This window comes from Musa acuminata, chromosome BXJ3-4 (genome assembly GCF_036884655.1).
Source record: "Musa acuminata AAA Group cultivar baxijiao chromosome BXJ3-4, Cavendish_Baxijiao_AAA, whole genome shotgun sequence".
NCBI lineage: Eukaryota > Viridiplantae > Streptophyta > Magnoliopsida > Zingiberales > Musaceae > Musa > Musa acuminata.
This window is the reverse complement of record NC_088352.1, coordinates 3,216,605-3,233,266: the sequence shown is the minus strand read 5'-3', so window position 1 is coordinate 3,233,266 and position 16,662 is coordinate 3,216,605. Positions and strand designations below refer to the sequence as shown.

Sequence of the window (16,662 nt, the reverse complement as noted above, 5' to 3'; positions counted from 1 at the left end):
TCTTGGAATTCTGTGGTCATTGTTTGCCAAACAAAAATAGAGACCTCATACTTAGATTATTCATGTTCTTATAAGCAGGCAGCCACACCACCATTAATCTTGTTCCTGACTTACCACAAAAACCTACTACTCGATGATTGAGTCCATATACTATTTTCTTCTAATTATACATTGGAATGGTACTTTAGACACTAAAAAAAGGGATAGAGCAGGAAAAACACAAAAGGTGGCATTGATCATGGGCAGTGGGGTCCTCCTTCAAGGTGAAAGGGATGTTTGACATGACCAAGGGTGGGTCCCTTTTGAAGCCCCTTTTTTTGTGTGTGTGTGGGGGGGGGGGGGGGGGGGTATAGAAATGCATTTTTCTTTTTTGATATAGTCGTATTCTCTAATTACAAGGATAATGTGTGTCAAATCACATCATTAGAACATAATCGACTTCCTCAAATCCCTCACAGATCAATCGTTTTGTATATTACTTCTTTAATGACACATAGTTGGGGCTTAATGCGAAACGACACGTAGGGGATCAAAATAGATTATTGCTTGTAGCCATTATATTTACTTATTTTCTTAATATATATATATATATATATATATATATATATATATATATATTATCTATGGACATTTTTAATTGGGGACGATAAAAATGTATTAAATGGCTAACAGAATTCAACATCAAGTAGGCACCTTTTTCGATCCTAACAAACCAAAAACAACATGCGAAAATTGTTCTTAACCTATTCAATCGCCACATTATTCTGAATCGAATCGTTTTGATTGGATTGAAATGATGTATGATTGACTCGACTCGAACCGGATTCATAATCCTTGATTTTTGGATTTTTGATCGTAATTATGAACCTAATTGTCACGATTGGCCGATTCAAATCGGGAATTAGGCTTCAGAGATGCACATTTTGATTCGTGTTAGGCTCCGATTGAATTTTTCCGACTTAATTTAGCCCAAAAGATCAAAAGGGAGGAGAATTTTGGGGGCGTGTCGTTTACCAATAAATAATATGATCGGAAGCTGCTTCGCTCTCAGAGATATAAAACCGGAACAGGGGAAACAGAGCACGCTCTTTAGTCTTCTCGATCGCCGAAGAGTTAGAGAAATGGAGATCGCGAGGAGGAGCCCCGCTCCGCTTCTTCTTCTTCTTCTTCTTCGTCTTGCCTTCCTGTACTCTCTCCTACTGCAAAGACCCGTTTTTGCTGCCAGGAAGGCATTTTCTTGACTCTCTTCTCCCACTCGTTCCTCGAAAGATCGTATTTTTCTGGTTCTTTGCCTTTCGCCTTCTGAGGACGAATCTTTGACGCAGGCGTATGTGGTGTACCTCGGCGAGCACTCGCACGGGTCCGGATCAGCGTCTTCCTGGGAAGGTTCCAAGAGAGCAACCGAGTCTCACTATGAGCTGTTGGGTTCAGTGCTGGAGGAGTAAGCAATTCTAATAGAAATTTTGCATTTTGGTTGTTCTGTCTTGTTCTGATCGGAATCTGATGTTGTTGATCGAGAACAGCAAGGAGAAGGTCCAAGACGCAATATTTTACTCCTACACCCACAACATTAATGGCTTTGCAGCTTACCTTGAGGAGCAAGTGGCACTGAAGATATCGAGTAGCATTTCGCTTTCTACCCCATTTCCTTCTCCGGTATTCTTCAGATCTTTATATGGTTTCATTCCAACATTGGTTTTTGTTCCTGTCGTAGAGTATCCTGGAGTCGTTTCAGTGTTTCCTAATCGAGGATACAAGCTCCACACCACCCGTTCGTGGGAATTCCTGGGCCTCGAGAGGGATGGCAGAGTTCCAAAGCAATCACTGTGGAGAAAGGCTCGGTTCGGCGAGGACACTATCATTGCAAATCTTGATAGCGGTATCACAATTCGGTTCTAGCTCTGACTTGTTGCTGAAAAGCTCTCATCCCTACTGCCAGAATAACTAGTTATTTCATAGCTTCTGTAATCGTTGTCCTTTACACATCGTCTCCATCACAATGCCATTCCTCATGTGCCATTGATGGGATCTTTTACCTTCTATTTCCTTCTTTGACGATAGATAATTCACTGGTTTATTGTCTAAGATGCTCAGAATTTTCGTTAGCTGCAACTAGATAAGATAAAGCATTTGATTTGTCGAGGGGGCATTAATTGTCATCTACTTGGAGTCCTTCACATCAAGTATTTTAATCCAGATTCTGAATCTAACCCATGTTCTATCAATCTGAGATGCGAAGCCCACATGCTGGTCATCGATTTCACAAAACTTGGCGTTTGTCAAAGGAGAACTCACTGATTAAATGCTCTGCCAATACAAGCTTTTACTGGTTTTGGTTTGGCATCATCACTCATATGGACTGCAAGCTAAATCTTCTGAGCTCCATTTGATTGTAACTCTGGATGTGTAGGTGTGTGGCCGGAGGCTCAAAGCTTCAAGGATGATGGCTTGGGACCAATTCCATCAAAGTGGAAAGGAATCTGCCAGAATGACTTTGATGAAAGCTTTTCATGCAACAGGTCTATTTCTGCAGTCTTTACTTCCTCAGCTTTAGAATTTATTCTGGACCAATAATTGGTAAAGGCACTGCCCTTTCTAGTAGGTGCATACCACTTCTCCCTGTCTTTCCTCATCTTAAAATCTTGTAGAGAGATAAAGAGTAGAACCATATTACTACTATATAATGAACAGCTTATGAACTCTTTTTGTTCCTCTCTTCATTATGTCTTACTAGCATCACATTACTCAAGAGTCTTTTCCAGTAATTGTATTGATCTTGTTAGTTCAATATTTTTCTAGGTAAACAGTAGTAAATCAAGTAGGCTTTGCTGTTTCTGCACCTCTGTCAAGGTATTACTGTTCTTTGTAGACAGTGGGGCAAGAAAGCTCCTATAAATGTATAAAGCATCATGAATATGCACAGTTATCTGGATTCCCATGATCTCAGTCATCCAAATTAGCCGTATCAACCTAAAATGTTCATCTCCTTTATCAGGAGGGAGAAGATTTCATATAGCAAAGTGGCATTCTATTTGCGTTGGACATTTTTAATTTCTGAATCTTATGATATAGTACTCCTATCATTAGGCCATCAAAGTGAGTTAAATTCTTGTCAGCTACAGCATATCAGAGTCAATCATTCTTTTCGTTTCCAAGTACATACCATCCTAATGTATCCAAATCTGTCTCTAACCCTAAGCACTTCTTCCAGGAAATATCTGGCACAAGAGAACCTTACTGAAAGAAAAATGATTAGGAATGACAAAGTTAGTATCCAGTTCAGATGCTTCAGCTTGTTTTTCTTCTTGTTATTTCACTGAAACAATATTAGAATCCATCTGCTAGCACTTATGAATGTTCAATTGTTCCAGCTAAATGTCAGAAGATAAGAAAACAAAAAACAAAAAGATTGTGAAGCAACAATGAGTTATTGTTGCAGTTGTGAAAATATTCCAACACTTGGAGAATATTTACAAGTCCTATGTCTATTTCCGATGATATTTCGCTTTCTTTTAAGAATTGTCTGTTTCTTCAAAGTCCGCAAAGAGGCCAAGGAAGGTGGCTGTAACTTGAGATCCATAAAGAACCTTCAATGTCTTCCTTCATATAATATGGTTCATGTGGCATTGCTTTAATGTGGATCCATTCCTGCTGCAAGAATAGCAGCAAAGAAGGAACACTTCCCATTTGCCCATGTCTACAGGAGCCAGCTTGGTCTCCCAATAGAATACAACTCCATAGGGTCTGCACAATCCACCATACCATTCTTTTCTTCTTTGGAAAGCAGCACTCCATGTTCCAGATCCAAGTATTTCTGAGTTATCATTAATTGTTCTTTATATCTTTGACTTTGGATCGGCGGATCTCTCCATCCAATCACACATATTTTAGTAATTCCAGAAAGAAGATATTACGAAGAAGAAGACAAAGAAGACAATTCTACATATCAGCTTACTCATATACGCTATATATACGTGTACACGTACACGTATACATAATGTATACTCTTACATGTTTGCTGCATTCACGCATGCAGCATTGTAGAAACTATCATGGCAGCTTCGATCGAAACAATGGATCTGTCACTTGGTTCAACTTCTACTTCGTTGCAACATATGATCGATCTTGTGAGGCCTTCTCTCATCTCTACCAATCTCGAATTCTTGGATGCAGGAAGCTGATCGGAGCGAGGTACTTCAACAAGGGCTATGAAGCCCTGGTTGGGCCACTCAACGCCACCTTCAAGTCTCCGCGAGACTACGACGGGCACGGGACGCACACCCTCTCCACCGCCGCCGGCGGGTTCGTGCCGAGCGCCAACATCTTCGGCTACGGCAACGGCACGGCCAAGGGCGGCTCCCCCTGGGCCCGGGTCGCTGCGTACAAGGTATGCTGGCCGCCGGTGAACGGCAGCGAGTGCTTCGACGCCGACATCCTGGCCGCCTTCGACGCGGCGATCCGTGACGGCATCGACGTGATCTCCGTCTCGCTGGGCGGAGACCCGGTGGACTATTTCCAGGATGGGCTGGCCATCGGGTCGTTCCACGCTGTGAAGAAGGGGATCACGGTGGTCTCCTCCGCCGGCAACTCGGGGCCGAACCTTGCCACCGTCTCAAACTTGTCTCCTTGGATGTTTACTGTGGGAGCAAGCACCATGGACAGGCAGTTCCCCTCTGTTATTGTCTTCGACGACAAGAGGATTAAGGTTGTGTTCCATCGTATCGACTCTGCTTTTGTTCACCAGATCATCACATGTCCTTGACATGCACACCCGTCTCACTCTTTCTTCCGTGTTCACAGGGAGAGAGCCTATCACCCAAGGGATTGCCAGGCAAAAGGTTCTACCCATTGATCAGCTCTGCAGAAGCCAAACTGGTCAACGCATCAGCACGGCAGGCGTAAGTGAACAGTCATAAAGTCCTCCTCGATGCAACATGATCGTTAAAATGTAGCAACTACAAATTTACATGCTCTCTCTTTCGATTCTGCAGTAGGTTGTGCTACTTGGGATCTCTGGATCCAGCAAAGGTGAAGGGGAAGATTGTTGTATGCCTCCGCGGTATCACTGCGAGAGTGGAGAAGGGAGAGGCAGTTCATCAGGCTGGTGGCATTGGAATGGTTCTTGCAAATGATGTCGACAACGGGAATGAAATCGTAGCCGACGCGCATGTCCTCCCTGCAACTCACATCACCTACTCTGATGGCCTCACCCTCTTCTCCTACCTCGGATCCACCAAGTAAGCCGTCCTTCATCCTCTGCAATGAACCATAGTCTTGTAACTTTGACGGTCTGGAAACTTATGTTCTGCAATTAGGTCACCGCTGGGTTACATTACGAGGCCGAAGACAAAGCTCGGAGCAAAACCAGCACCGTTCATGGCAGCATTCTCCTCCAAAGGCCCAAATACCATCACTCCTGAGATCCTTAAGGTTTGTACCTTCTTCTCATGGTTGGTGATGCAGTCCGCTTAATTCCATTGTTTAGCTGAACGAACACCTTCCCCATTGCGTGCAGCCTGATGTCACTGCACCAGGTGTGAGTGTTCTTGCTGCCTACTCTGGCGCAGTCGGGCCTACGGGTCTTGTCTTCGACGGTCGTCGTGTTGCCTTCAACGCCGAGTCCGGCACCTCCATGTCCTGCCCCCACATATCTGGAGTTGCAGGCCTCCTCAAGACTCTCCATCCAGATTGGAGTCCCGCTGCGATCAAATCTGCAATTATGACAACCGGTAAGGATTGTGCGTAATCCTCGATCCAAGCTGCTACCTTTGCCACAAGCTTGATTTCCTCTCTCTCGACGCAGCGAGGACACGGGACAACATGAAGGAGCCGATGCTGAACTCATCCTTCGACAAGGCCACCCCGCTCGGCTACGGCTCCGGCCACGTACGGCCGAACCACGCCATGGATCCCGGCCTGGTCTACGACATGACAACGACCGACTACTTGGACTTCCTGTGCTCCCTCGGCTACACCACCGCCCAGCTCGCCATGTTCAACGGCGAACCGTACGTGTGCCCCTCCACGCCGCTTCACATCAGAGACCTGAACTATCCGTCGATCACCATCCCTGACCTGCAATCCTCCACGAAGGTGGCTCGCGTGGTTAAAAACGTTGGCCCGCCGGGCACGTACGTGGTTCGGGTGTTGGAACCGAGAGGCGTCTCGGTCACCGTGAGCCCGGCAAGCCTTACGTTTGAGAAGGTTGGTGAGGAGAAGAGATTTGAAGTCACTGCGGGGATCAAAGAAGGGAAGACAGATGGTGGAGGGTATGTGTTTGGTGGGCTGATATGGTCGGATGGCAAACACTATGTGAGAAGTCCACTGGTGGTGAAGTGCTCCAGCAGCTCATCGGAGCCTTGAGAATGACAAGGGATAAGATAGTAGTAGGATTCTGGCATTCTTTTCTTGTGGTTTTGTGATTCTTGTGCACTGGATTTGTGCCAGTCTGGTGGTTGGATTCATTGGAAGATGAATAAAGCTTCACAAGATCTAGCTTTAGCCGAATTCTACCATTTCTTCTGTCTGGTACACATGATGTGTATGTAATATTTGAATGGGACTATATCACAAAGAAACTTATAAGACAGAAATGAAAACATATACATATAATAAATACTACTTAAACTTTAAAGGTTATTTTAGAGAGAATTTTTAATTTGGTTGATTTTTTAAATAAAATACTTGTATTTTGAGTTTTTTTTTTTCTTCGATCGGTACTCTTCTTTTATTATTTTTTTTCCACAAACAATATTTTTATTTAAAAATGATTAAAATACTCTTAAATTTTTTTTTATCAATTGTAAATTATTACAGTATTTTCATCTGGCTCGTTTATAATATTTTTCAATAGCGTTTATAGTGTACTGAAAACACTAAAAAATACTATAAATGTTATTGAAAAATATTATAAGTGATGTCATATTATACATCTTTGGACTATTACGATATCATGTTTTTAAACTTATAATTGGAAATAGGAGTTTATTTGGATCATTTAATAGTATTTTTGAGCAGATTTGATGGTGTTTTTATTGTGGTGGCTAATATAAAACCTTAACTCAAACAAATAATTTTGATTCTGTTTTGAATCGATCAAACATCTCTGTAAATAATAAATTTGTTCCTCCTTCCAACAACATGATGATAAAAAGTTAATCGAAAGAGTATTTTAAAAAACTAAAAAATTAAAATTAATTTTTTTAAAAAAAAATTAAAATTGAAATTAAATATTAAATATTAAATATTAAAAATCAGTTCAGTTTCTATTCCAAATTCGATAGGATCATAATCGTAGATTGTAGAACCAAAACCGTCGGATCTAAAATTAAGTTATCATAAAGGGCTTTTTCGCATTAAAACCCAAACAAGTTTAGTAATGGCTTGATGGCCCAACCATGATGAGTTGTCTTGCCGAACAAGTCCACCCTACGGGTCGGGTACAGATTAATGCATTGGTGGAGATTTCTGAACCCGAACCCGAACCCGAACCCGATTACAAGCGGCCTCTTCCTGAAAACGTCACCTATTCTCTCTCCCATGTCTTCCCAATTGTGTTCGTTTTCGGCTTCGATTCCCCTTCCAACAGGTAATTACTCCCTCTCTTCTGCACAAGATCATGTTTCTCATTTGGATTTTGTTCCATGATTCTTCTGTGACATTCCTTGCCCCTCGCGATCCACTCGCCGATTGCCTGCAATATTTCCCTTGATACGTTCCATCAGATCCCTCCCTCTCTTCCCCCTTTTGATATCAGTCGGATCAAAATTTGAGATTTCTATGTTTCGTTGCTGAAAGTTCAGATTTTGACTTGTTTTTTCTTGAAAAGGTGAGATCTTGGCATCTGGTTTGCGCCAAAGCTAGGGTTTTGGTCCGCGGGAATGGATCAGCAGCCTGGCCACCCCGCCCCTCCGGTGATCGGCGTCGCCACCGGGGTCCCCTATGCCGCCGCATCGGGCACCTACCAGGCTTACCAGAACCTTTACCACCAGCAGCAACAGCAGCAGCTCCAGATGTTCTGGGCCGACCAGTACCGCGAGATCGAGCAGACCACCGACTTCCGGAACCACAGCCTGCCGCTCGCCCGGATCAAGAAGATAATGAAGGCCGACGAGGACGTGCGCATGATCGCCGCCGAGGCTCCCGTGGTGTTCGCCCGAGCCTGTGAGATGTTCATCCTGGAACTCACCCACAGGTCGTGGGCTCACGCGGAGGAGAACAAGCGGCGGACGCTGCAAAAGAATGACATTGCGGCGGCAATTAGCCGCACTGATGTGTTTGATTTTCTCATCGATATCGTGCCGAGGGAGGAAGGGAAGGAAGATGTTGCCCACGCTCTTGGAGCCCCACCTTCTGACCCCCTCTCCTACTACTATGTCCCAAAGTAGCAGCGGAGGCAATGTGAATCTGAGTAATCCCTCTGCATTCTCGTTTGCATGAATGGATTAGTGTGATTATAGACTTAGGTTATGGGGTTAAGCCTGTTGTAATGATGTTAACTGAAATCTAATTTCGACTAGAACTTGCTTACCATGGCTGGTGACTAGTTCTTGGTGGTGGTTTTATTGCATGTAATTTTATGACAAGCATATGTTATCTGATGTGCTGCTATAGAACTTGATTCTTTTAGGTTCGTTACCTGTGGATTAGCTAGAATCGCATCATTAGATTGATATCAATGGAACATTTACTTGCACAAGCATTTTGAGCAAAGAATTAATTGACATAAGGAGCTTGAGAGATTTTATCACTAGTGTATGTGATGTGTGCACTTGCAAGCACACCACGAATGATGTGAATTAGAAACTTGCTTACACATTTTCTTTACTTTTCTTAGTTGAATGTGTTAGAACTATCTATATGTTCATGACGAGTATGACAATTAGCTAGTCACTGATATCTTATCTTTCTGCTCTATATAATCTTCCACACATGAAATGAGTGATATGTTATCTTTCTGATCTATGTAATTCAGGTGGTGTTCGTATTGCTTTTGCTAAAGCAATTTGTTTCCTTGTTTCAGTATCCTCTATATTTAGCTGATGTTGATGTCCATGTTCCTTTCTTGGATAGAGTAGGAAGTATGGTATGGACATCTGGTGAAACAGATGTGTCAAATGTGGGATAATTTACACTTGAATTCAAGTAAGGGAGGAATGGTTTCCGCATTCAAAACTTAAAAATCATGAAAACTGGATATAATAGTGCTCTTTAGTCAACGAAGCTCATTCTCTTGTTAGCATCTTCATATTGGAGAATCAGTACCTTGTTCTGAGTTTATGGGTTGTTGTGTTCTGGAGCATATGCCTTTTTTTTCTTTATATTATCCACTGGTTTGGAACATTATTCTTAATTTTATTGGTTTTAGCTGATTTTTTGGAACCTAATTTGGTTTAAAAGTGAAACCTGCAACTGGTCGTGCTCTGCCTAAGTAAATGGAAAAGAAAAAAACGACGACAGTTCTTAGGTGATGATGTGCCAATGATCCATTGACTCTCTCAGTTTGGTACAGGCGTACATGTTCTTGTTTGTTTATACTGAAGTCATTTATGTTGTATACTCGTTTTTGGTAGATGAGAATGTTATCTTTTATGAACAGGTCATGTAGTTTTTGCACTGTTTCTTTGGGTTTCTTCTCTTGACATCACTGGGTTTATTAGTTTTCCTGGGAATATTGTGGTAATGTTAATGCATACGGAGGATTAAGGAAACTAGGCCATGCAGGATAGACCTCGTGAGATGCGAAGTTCCAAGTTATGAACTGCAGTAATTGTTCAAGTTCTGAAGTTCAAATGTTTCAAGGCTTAGTTGGATGTGGTAATATTGACCGTCAAGCAATGCCATGAAGTTTGAATGAAACAGTCATTTGGTCTTTTGTAATTGGAACAAAACTTTCTTTGGTATGTTGTTGTTTGACTGATATCATTAATCTCATTGAGAAGTATGTGCCAATAATTTCAAAAAAGTTCCTGCTAACTTCATTTTGAAACACAACTTGTTGTTGTCGGAATATGTTCATTTGCGGCTTCGATGGTTCTTATGTTTGACCCTTGTATTCATGCATGCTTTCTACTTTCTTGATCTTTTGTGCCCTTTGTGAGTAGAACTCCAAACAGAGACTTGAACTTCTTGTTGTCGGATCTTTTGCGGCTTCGAGGGTTTTTTTGTTTGACCCTTGTATTCATGCATGCTTTCTACTTTCTTGATCTTTTGTGCCCTTTGTGAGTAGAACTCCAAATGGAGACTTGAACTTGTTGATCATGATATGTGATGGACATGACCTTTTGTGTAACTCATGGTAAGCATGTTCTTGAATCCTGTACTTAGATCCAAAGGTCTCAATATTGATCCTTATATCCGGCATATGGATTGGTACCATTTTTCTTTGCTTTTGTTTTTGGCTGATACAGGTTGGTATATATATTCTATTACATCGGTAGATTACCCAAATTGTTATTTGATGGTGTTAAGAGGCTCTCTATAGTCTTCTTAACCAACCAATCTGAATTATTTGTCTTACGGAACAGTGTTTTTATTTCCAAGCAAATATATTTTAGACTTCAATCTAATTAGTTAATTGAACCGATTAAGGATTTATTTATTTTTTTCGATTTACTGACTCAGCATATGATAGTATACATGGCAATACAGTCAACGATGAGTGGACAAAACCCAGTCGGGCCACGTGGACATCGATCCAACGCAGTCATGAGAGAATAAAAATATCGTTGCCGTCAAAAGATCAAATAATACGAAGAAATAGGAAAAATATCGAGGACTTATATGAAAAAACAAATCGACCGCCACATCGTCGTGGGACCCACTTCTTGGGTCCGCGATCTCACGACGCGGCTCGCTCGGCTTCCCGGTTACCCCGTCGAAACAGCTGATCCATAAAGGTCGATGGCCTCGGCGATCTCGTCGGCTTGCTCGAAGCTTACATTGGATCGGTTCGTCCTCGAAAACCCCGGGTGAGAACAGAGATCGTTCCATGCTCTGATCCCTCGATCGCATTTTGGATGTCGTGCTTACCTTCGGGAGGCATTTATTGAATTTCGGTGTTTCCCTCCTTGTTCTCTTGATCGCTGGTTGAAAGGCTTGACTTTTGTTGGGTTTTTGTTGCTATTTCGTAAAGATTTGATCTTTCTATTGGGTTTTTGTGCTTTGAGACTCCGATTCTTTACCGCTTTTCTGTTTCTAATTTGGAGGAAGTTTGCCCCATTTCCTTCTTTTGGAGATTCGGATTAAGCACCATCAGAATATGCTCGTGTATGTATGAATTTTGTCGTTTGGGCTCTCGATGTTGCTTGTGCTTTGTCGATCATCTACCGTCGATTTGGAACCAAATTATTACCTATTTCGTAACGGTTTGTGTCGACCATCATTCCTGTAAAAGGTTGTTTCGATTAATAACAAGGTAGTGCTAGATTGTTTTGAGAATGACGTACCAATTAGAATGTTCTACCATGATTGTGCTCAGGCTTATCTGATCTCTTATTAAGCTCCAGTTATCTTTGATTTAACTCAAATTGTTCGGTATAGTCCAGGACTATTACAGTACAAATTATTGTAATTTGATCTTCTTACATTTTGCATGAACTCATTTGACTTCTGATGGTTGTTTCAGCTGTTGAAAAAGAGTCATCTTCTTTGAGCTTTGTGGTGTCTCTGAAAACAAATGTTTTAGGATTATGCAGTTATGCTTTCATTTTCTTCTGTTGTGTTTAAGACATTGAATGCCTTTGAGATCACATTCATATATATGAACGGGATCGAATAGAAATTACTTACCCATCTTATTCATTCTTTTCTAATGACTTGAGAACGTAGGTCAAGAGAAATCTGTGATCAAAATTTGCTGAAGGAGGGATGAGCGGTCACAGCTATGATCATGAGAAATCTACCTCGAGTAAAGATAATAGTTCTTTTTTATCAATCAATTTTACATTGAAAATTTCTGATTGCTTCAAACTATACTTGTCATGGATATTGTATTGACGGGAAATGCCATGTAGATAAAGTTTCCAAAGTTATCAAAAAGTGCATTATGTTTGTGAGACCAGGATGCAAATTGTATAAGACTGATTTATTCTTTCAAGATATTTGGAAGGAGATTTAGCCATCATATGGCCACAAGATAGTTTACAACTCATCTTATTTTCTCTATATGTTCAATTCATTTTATCATTTACATATTATACTGGATCAATTAATTATTTAAGCACCATATTTGCTTCTTTTACAAATGGAATATTATATTGAATTATATATGATTATTTTTTTATCTGTAGTTTTGTCTGGACACACTTGCTCAATTATATATATATATATATATATATATATATATATACACACACACACACACACACTACACACAAAAGGACAATTTAATTATTTCATGAGGCATGAATTGGAAAAGAGATATCTCTTCACATGGTTGAGTATACTGCTTGACAACTTTATATATGAAATACATATTTGAATATTCTTACCAAAGGCTTTTGTTATGAGCCAAAGGACTTTATGCTCCAAATTTTGAGATTGTTTTGTCTGAAAATTATGCTTCAGTCTTCTACTGGTTTTATGGGATATGAAGGACTAATCTTATTTTTGTAACAGGTAAGAGGCAAAAATTGAAGGAGTTGTTGCTTAAAAGTGATAACCGTATTTGTGCTGACTGTGGTGCCCCTGATCCAAAGTGGGCGTAAGTCATGACTGCAAATTTACTCTTAATTCATCTTGTTTTCTTATAACCTCAATATTATTCTGGGCTTTCAAATCTCAATATTCTTAATATTATATATATATATATATATATATATATATATATATACATATATACATATATATACATATATACATATATATACATATATACATATATATATATACATATATATATATATATATATACATATATACATATATATATATATATATGAAACAATAATGATTTAAAAGCTGGTATTCACATATTTGCAATATACTTTCATAGACATGTTGATGAGTTAAGTAAAGCCCATTCTATGCATAATATTTTGCTTGTGTCTACAGGTCTGCCAATATTGGGGTATTTATATGCCTAAAATGTAGCGGTGTACATAGAAACCTTGGCGCACATATCTCAAAGGTAGCATTCAGTATTGATGACATAGATACTTGAATACTAGTTGATCATTCACATTCCATGAACTAATGTTTTTGTTTTTTAGAAAATGCATGAATGTTTTAATATCAACTAATTGAGTACTGATGACACAACATAGTCGAGCTTTCGAATTTTTTTGTATTTTTAACTATGCATATGCATATTTGGTTCTTTTATTGGTGAAAATCCATCCATCTAATATAGAAAGTTATTATCTTTTAAAAAATATGTGCGTCTTCAAATATGTTGTTTGACATTATTCTTTTCCAATCAGCAACAGAGATGTTCTCGATCTCAGTTTATCAACACTACATTATCAAGATGATTCTATGACTCTATAATTTGCTTTTTGTTTCTTAAAGCTTCATTCTTAATTCTTTCACTATGTCGGGATCATGACTCAGGTTCTGTCCGTAACATTAGATGAATGGTCTGATGAGCAACTCAACTCTATTATAGAAGTTGGTGGAAACTCTTGTGCCAATGCAATTTATGAGGCTTTTCTTCCTGAGGGATATGCCAAGCCTAACTCAGATTCCAATTATGAAGAAAGAGCAAATTTCATTAGGTAATTGATAATAAAAGGACGACTTGTAATGTTTCTCCCACAGTGATTGAGCCCTCAAGAAAAACAACTTTTCTGGAGTTAACAGGTCCAAGTATGAGTTGCAAGAATTTCTCAAACCAAGTCTACGTATTGTTCCTTCAAAAAACACTTCAACTACCTGTGGTTCTGGAAAGGACAGTGACAGTGTTTCTGGTTCAGCAAGTGTAAATAAAACAGTATGATCTAAACATATCATGTTATTATAAAATTGAAAAAATATATTCCTCTATCTACGTTACTATAACAACATGATCCTGGATTAGTCTCAGGCAGGGATGGTGGAGTTCATTGGCATACTGAATGTTAAAGTGATTAAAGGCACTAATTTAGCAGTTAGAGATGTGCTAAGTAGTGACCCCTATGTTGTTTTGACTCTTGGACAACAGGTGAGTTTTCAATTGTTAGCATGAAAACATTTATTTGTTTAGTTATTTTTCTTATCTAAGGTTAATTAGATGATGGATTTCTGCAGAGAGCCCAGACGGCTGTTATTAAGAGCGACCTGAATCCAGTTTGGAATGAGGAGCTTAAGCTATCAGTTCCTCAAAACTATGGAGCCCTGAAAGTGGTAAGAATTATCTCTGCTTCAGTTCTGCATCATGTCACACAGATCAAGTTCCAATTTTCAGACAGATTTTTTACTAGGTTTTAGATGTCAATTTCAATAGTTTGAGGAAATATTGCTCTTTTTGAGTTCATCCTTGCATTCATGAGCTTCTCAATATATGATTCAATATAGGACTTTAAGATAGTCTAATGCTCACAGATGACCAATCATATTACGTACTAGAATCTGATTCCACAACAAATCTGAAATGTGTAACATGATCCAATGATGTCCAATTGTTTTTCTTCAAAAAATAAAAACCACTAACATGTTATATCTTCACCCTAAAATATGAGCTCACAAAGTTCATGGTATAATATGCTCAAGTACACCAATTCACTGGCTTTTCTTTTTGTTTGTTTCTAATGCTGATCCAAAACACTGTCTTGCTTAATATTAATTCAGAAGTCAGCTATATTCCAATCTGCTCAGCACCAAAAATTATAAAGATTTATGGAGTGATACATCTGACTGGATTAGTAAGATGTCTTTTTCAACAAATATAGATTCTTGATTCTATTTTGTTCACTGAACAGCAAGTATTTGATCGAGACGTGCTCTCTTCCAATGATATAATGGGTGAAGCTGATGTGAACCTCCAGCCGATGATCACAGCCACTACAGCATTCGGTGATCCTGACTTGCTTGCCGACATGCAAATTGGGAAGTGGCTGCAGTCAAATGACAATGCTCTCATCAGAGATAGCACCATCAACATCATTGATGGAAAGGTTAAACAGGAGGTGTCACTGAAGCTACAAAATGTTGAATCTGGAGGGATCGATCTAGAACTGGAATGGATTCCCTTGGCCCAATAAATCACTAACACTATCATAATCCGAAATCTATCACCATTTTCCTTGACTTTGTGACTGCTGCATAGTGAACTGTAACATGCATAAATGGTGATTCATTCTTCTGTTCCGATAATTCTGTGCCTGTCTGTCTCAATTTGGATCATCCTGGATATATTTTGTCTGTCCGTAACAATTTTAGAACATCAAAGATAAGCTTGATAAGCCATCCATGAATGTTGTCTCCATTTCAGAAGCTGGCAAATGGTAATCTATATTTAGTCAATTCTGGTTATATATATTGTGCCATGCATATCCCAAATTGATAACAAAGAAATCTTGTGTCCATCAATTCACCTATTAATTTTTGTTGGATAAAGATCATATTTAAAGTACTACATACTTTTAGCGAGGTGAATAGACCAGCTAATTGGTCAGTCAATTTTAGCTAATTTTACCTGAAAATCTAAATGTATTCTGAAAGAAAAATTGGCCTTCTGGTTTGGACATTATATTAAACTTCAACTCACAGATCTTTATTTAAATTTTGAAGAAATAAAATTTATCTCTTGCTTGGAAAAAAAAAAGATCACATACAAATATATCATTAGAACAGTTTTCATGTTAAAATGTCCCATCAATTGCCGATCTTTTTCCCGATCATATATATATATATATATATATATATATATATATTCCCAAAATTAAAGCAGTCATTAACCTACGTAAATGGACATATGTTTGACGAGGGATTGAAGCAAATCGGCTGCCGTCCACAACACTTTCGACGGCCGCAGAAGCACACCTCCGTGGATTGCAATGCGCGATCCAATCAAAGGCAGGACCACCGACGACTTGCCACGTGCCCTATTGGACAATTCTTTGTGCAATGGCCACTGGACCGTATCTCCTTCACTAATCATCTTCGGTTTCACCATCCTTTGCACCATATCTCCACCGGTCATCCTCAGTTACACGCTACATTGGGAAAAGACAATATTATACCCAATTCATATCTTAAATTGATAGAGAGATATTGGAAAATTGATATTGCGATTTTCTATTGAAGTGGATCTTGCACTCCTCTTTCTTCATCCTACTCTAAATCAAGGAGCTTTAGACTTGGAGAGAGAGCGAAACCCCCATAGGGCACAATGTAAGATTTATTTTGTTTTAGTTTATTGAGTGGTGTTGTTTCTCCTTTTTTTTAGATTTAATTAAATTTTAATGCTCTAATCGATAATAGATCAACAAAATGATGTGTACATATTACAATGAGCTAATGCATGCATGCATGCATGCCTAAAGTATCAATAAGATGAATGATCAAAAGTCCCAGCCAATAAGATGAAGGTTTGTTGATCAAATTGCCAGTGGGTATATCACAAGCCAAACTACAACTTCCAAATAAACATGTGCTACTCATTGATCTATAATGCTGCAGTTCATACATCACACTACCATGATAACAAAGATTCTTTGAATGAGGTCCAAAGAAGAGACAAAG

The 16,662-nt window shown here is 39.4% G+C and overlaps 3 protein-coding genes across 3 annotated transcripts; all 3 read left to right on the top strand.

Moving 5' to 3' along the window:
• The first annotated feature begins 1,068 nt into the window (after positions 1-1,068).
• Positions 1,069-6,510, top strand: LOC135636076 (subtilisin-like protease SBT5.3). The gene is made up of 11 exons (XM_065147625.1): positions 1,069-1,229; positions 1,326-1,441; positions 1,524-1,621; positions 1,715-1,879; positions 2,411-2,519; positions 4,174-4,705; positions 4,801-4,898; positions 4,992-5,237; positions 5,316-5,430; positions 5,516-5,729; positions 5,804-6,510. The coding sequence occupies exons 1-11, from the start codon at positions 1,122-1,124 to the stop codon at positions 6,361-6,363; spliced, it is 2,361 nt and encodes a 786-aa protein (XP_065003697.1). The 5' UTR covers positions 1,069-1,121; the 3' UTR covers positions 6,364-6,510.
• A 957-nt stretch (positions 6,511-7,467) lies between these two features.
• LOC103980135 (nuclear transcription factor Y subunit C-6) lies at positions 7,468-8,628 on the top strand. Its single transcript, XM_009396417.3, has 2 exons — positions 7,468-7,588; positions 7,829-8,628. Exon 2 carries the CDS (start codon positions 7,881-7,883, stop codon positions 8,385-8,387), a length of 507 nt encoding a protein of 168 aa, XP_009394692.2. The 5' UTR covers positions 7,468-7,588; positions 7,829-7,880; the 3' UTR covers positions 8,388-8,628.
• Positions 8,629-10,824: 2,196 nt separating this feature from the next.
• LOC135637013 (ADP-ribosylation factor GTPase-activating protein AGD12-like) lies at positions 10,825-15,384 on the top strand. Its single transcript, XM_065149337.1, has 9 exons — positions 10,825-10,970; positions 11,830-11,908; positions 12,619-12,703; positions 13,054-13,129; positions 13,552-13,715; positions 13,801-13,930; positions 14,018-14,140; positions 14,227-14,322; positions 14,898-15,384. Exons 2-9 carry the CDS (start codon positions 11,869-11,871, stop codon positions 15,177-15,179), a joined length of 996 nt encoding a protein of 331 aa, XP_065005409.1. The 5' UTR covers positions 10,825-10,970; positions 11,830-11,868; the 3' UTR covers positions 15,180-15,384.
• The last annotated feature ends 1,278 nt before the right edge of the window (positions 15,385-16,662 follow it).

Bases quoted from the DNA above. Each gene is read 5' to 3' on its own strand.
- LOC135636076 (XM_065147625.1), top strand. From the start codon at position 1,122: ATGGAGATCGCGAGGAGGAGCCCCGCTCCGCTTCTTCTTCTTCTTCTT. The intron at 1,880-2,410 runs GTATCACAATTC...CTGGATGTGTAG, and splicing joins CATTGCAAATCTTGATAGCG to GTGTGTGGCCGGAGGCTCAA. The intron at 4,706-4,800 runs GTTGTGTTCCAT...CCGTGTTCACAG, and splicing joins TCGACGACAAGAGGATTAAG to GGAGAGAGCCTATCACCCAA.
- LOC103980135 (XM_009396417.3), top strand. From the start codon at position 7,881: ATGGATCAGCAGCCTGGCCACCCCGCCCCTCCGGTGATCGGCGTCGCC.
- LOC135637013 (XM_065149337.1), top strand. From the start codon at position 11,869: ATGAGCGGTCACAGCTATGATCATGAGAAATCTACCTCGA. The intron at 13,130-13,551 runs GTAGCATTCAGT...ATCATGACTCAG, and splicing joins TTGGCGCACATATCTCAAAG to GTTCTGTCCGTAACATTAGA. The intron at 14,141-14,226 runs GTGAGTTTTCAA...GGATTTCTGCAG, and splicing joins TTTTGACTCTTGGACAACAG to AGAGCCCAGACGGCTGTTAT.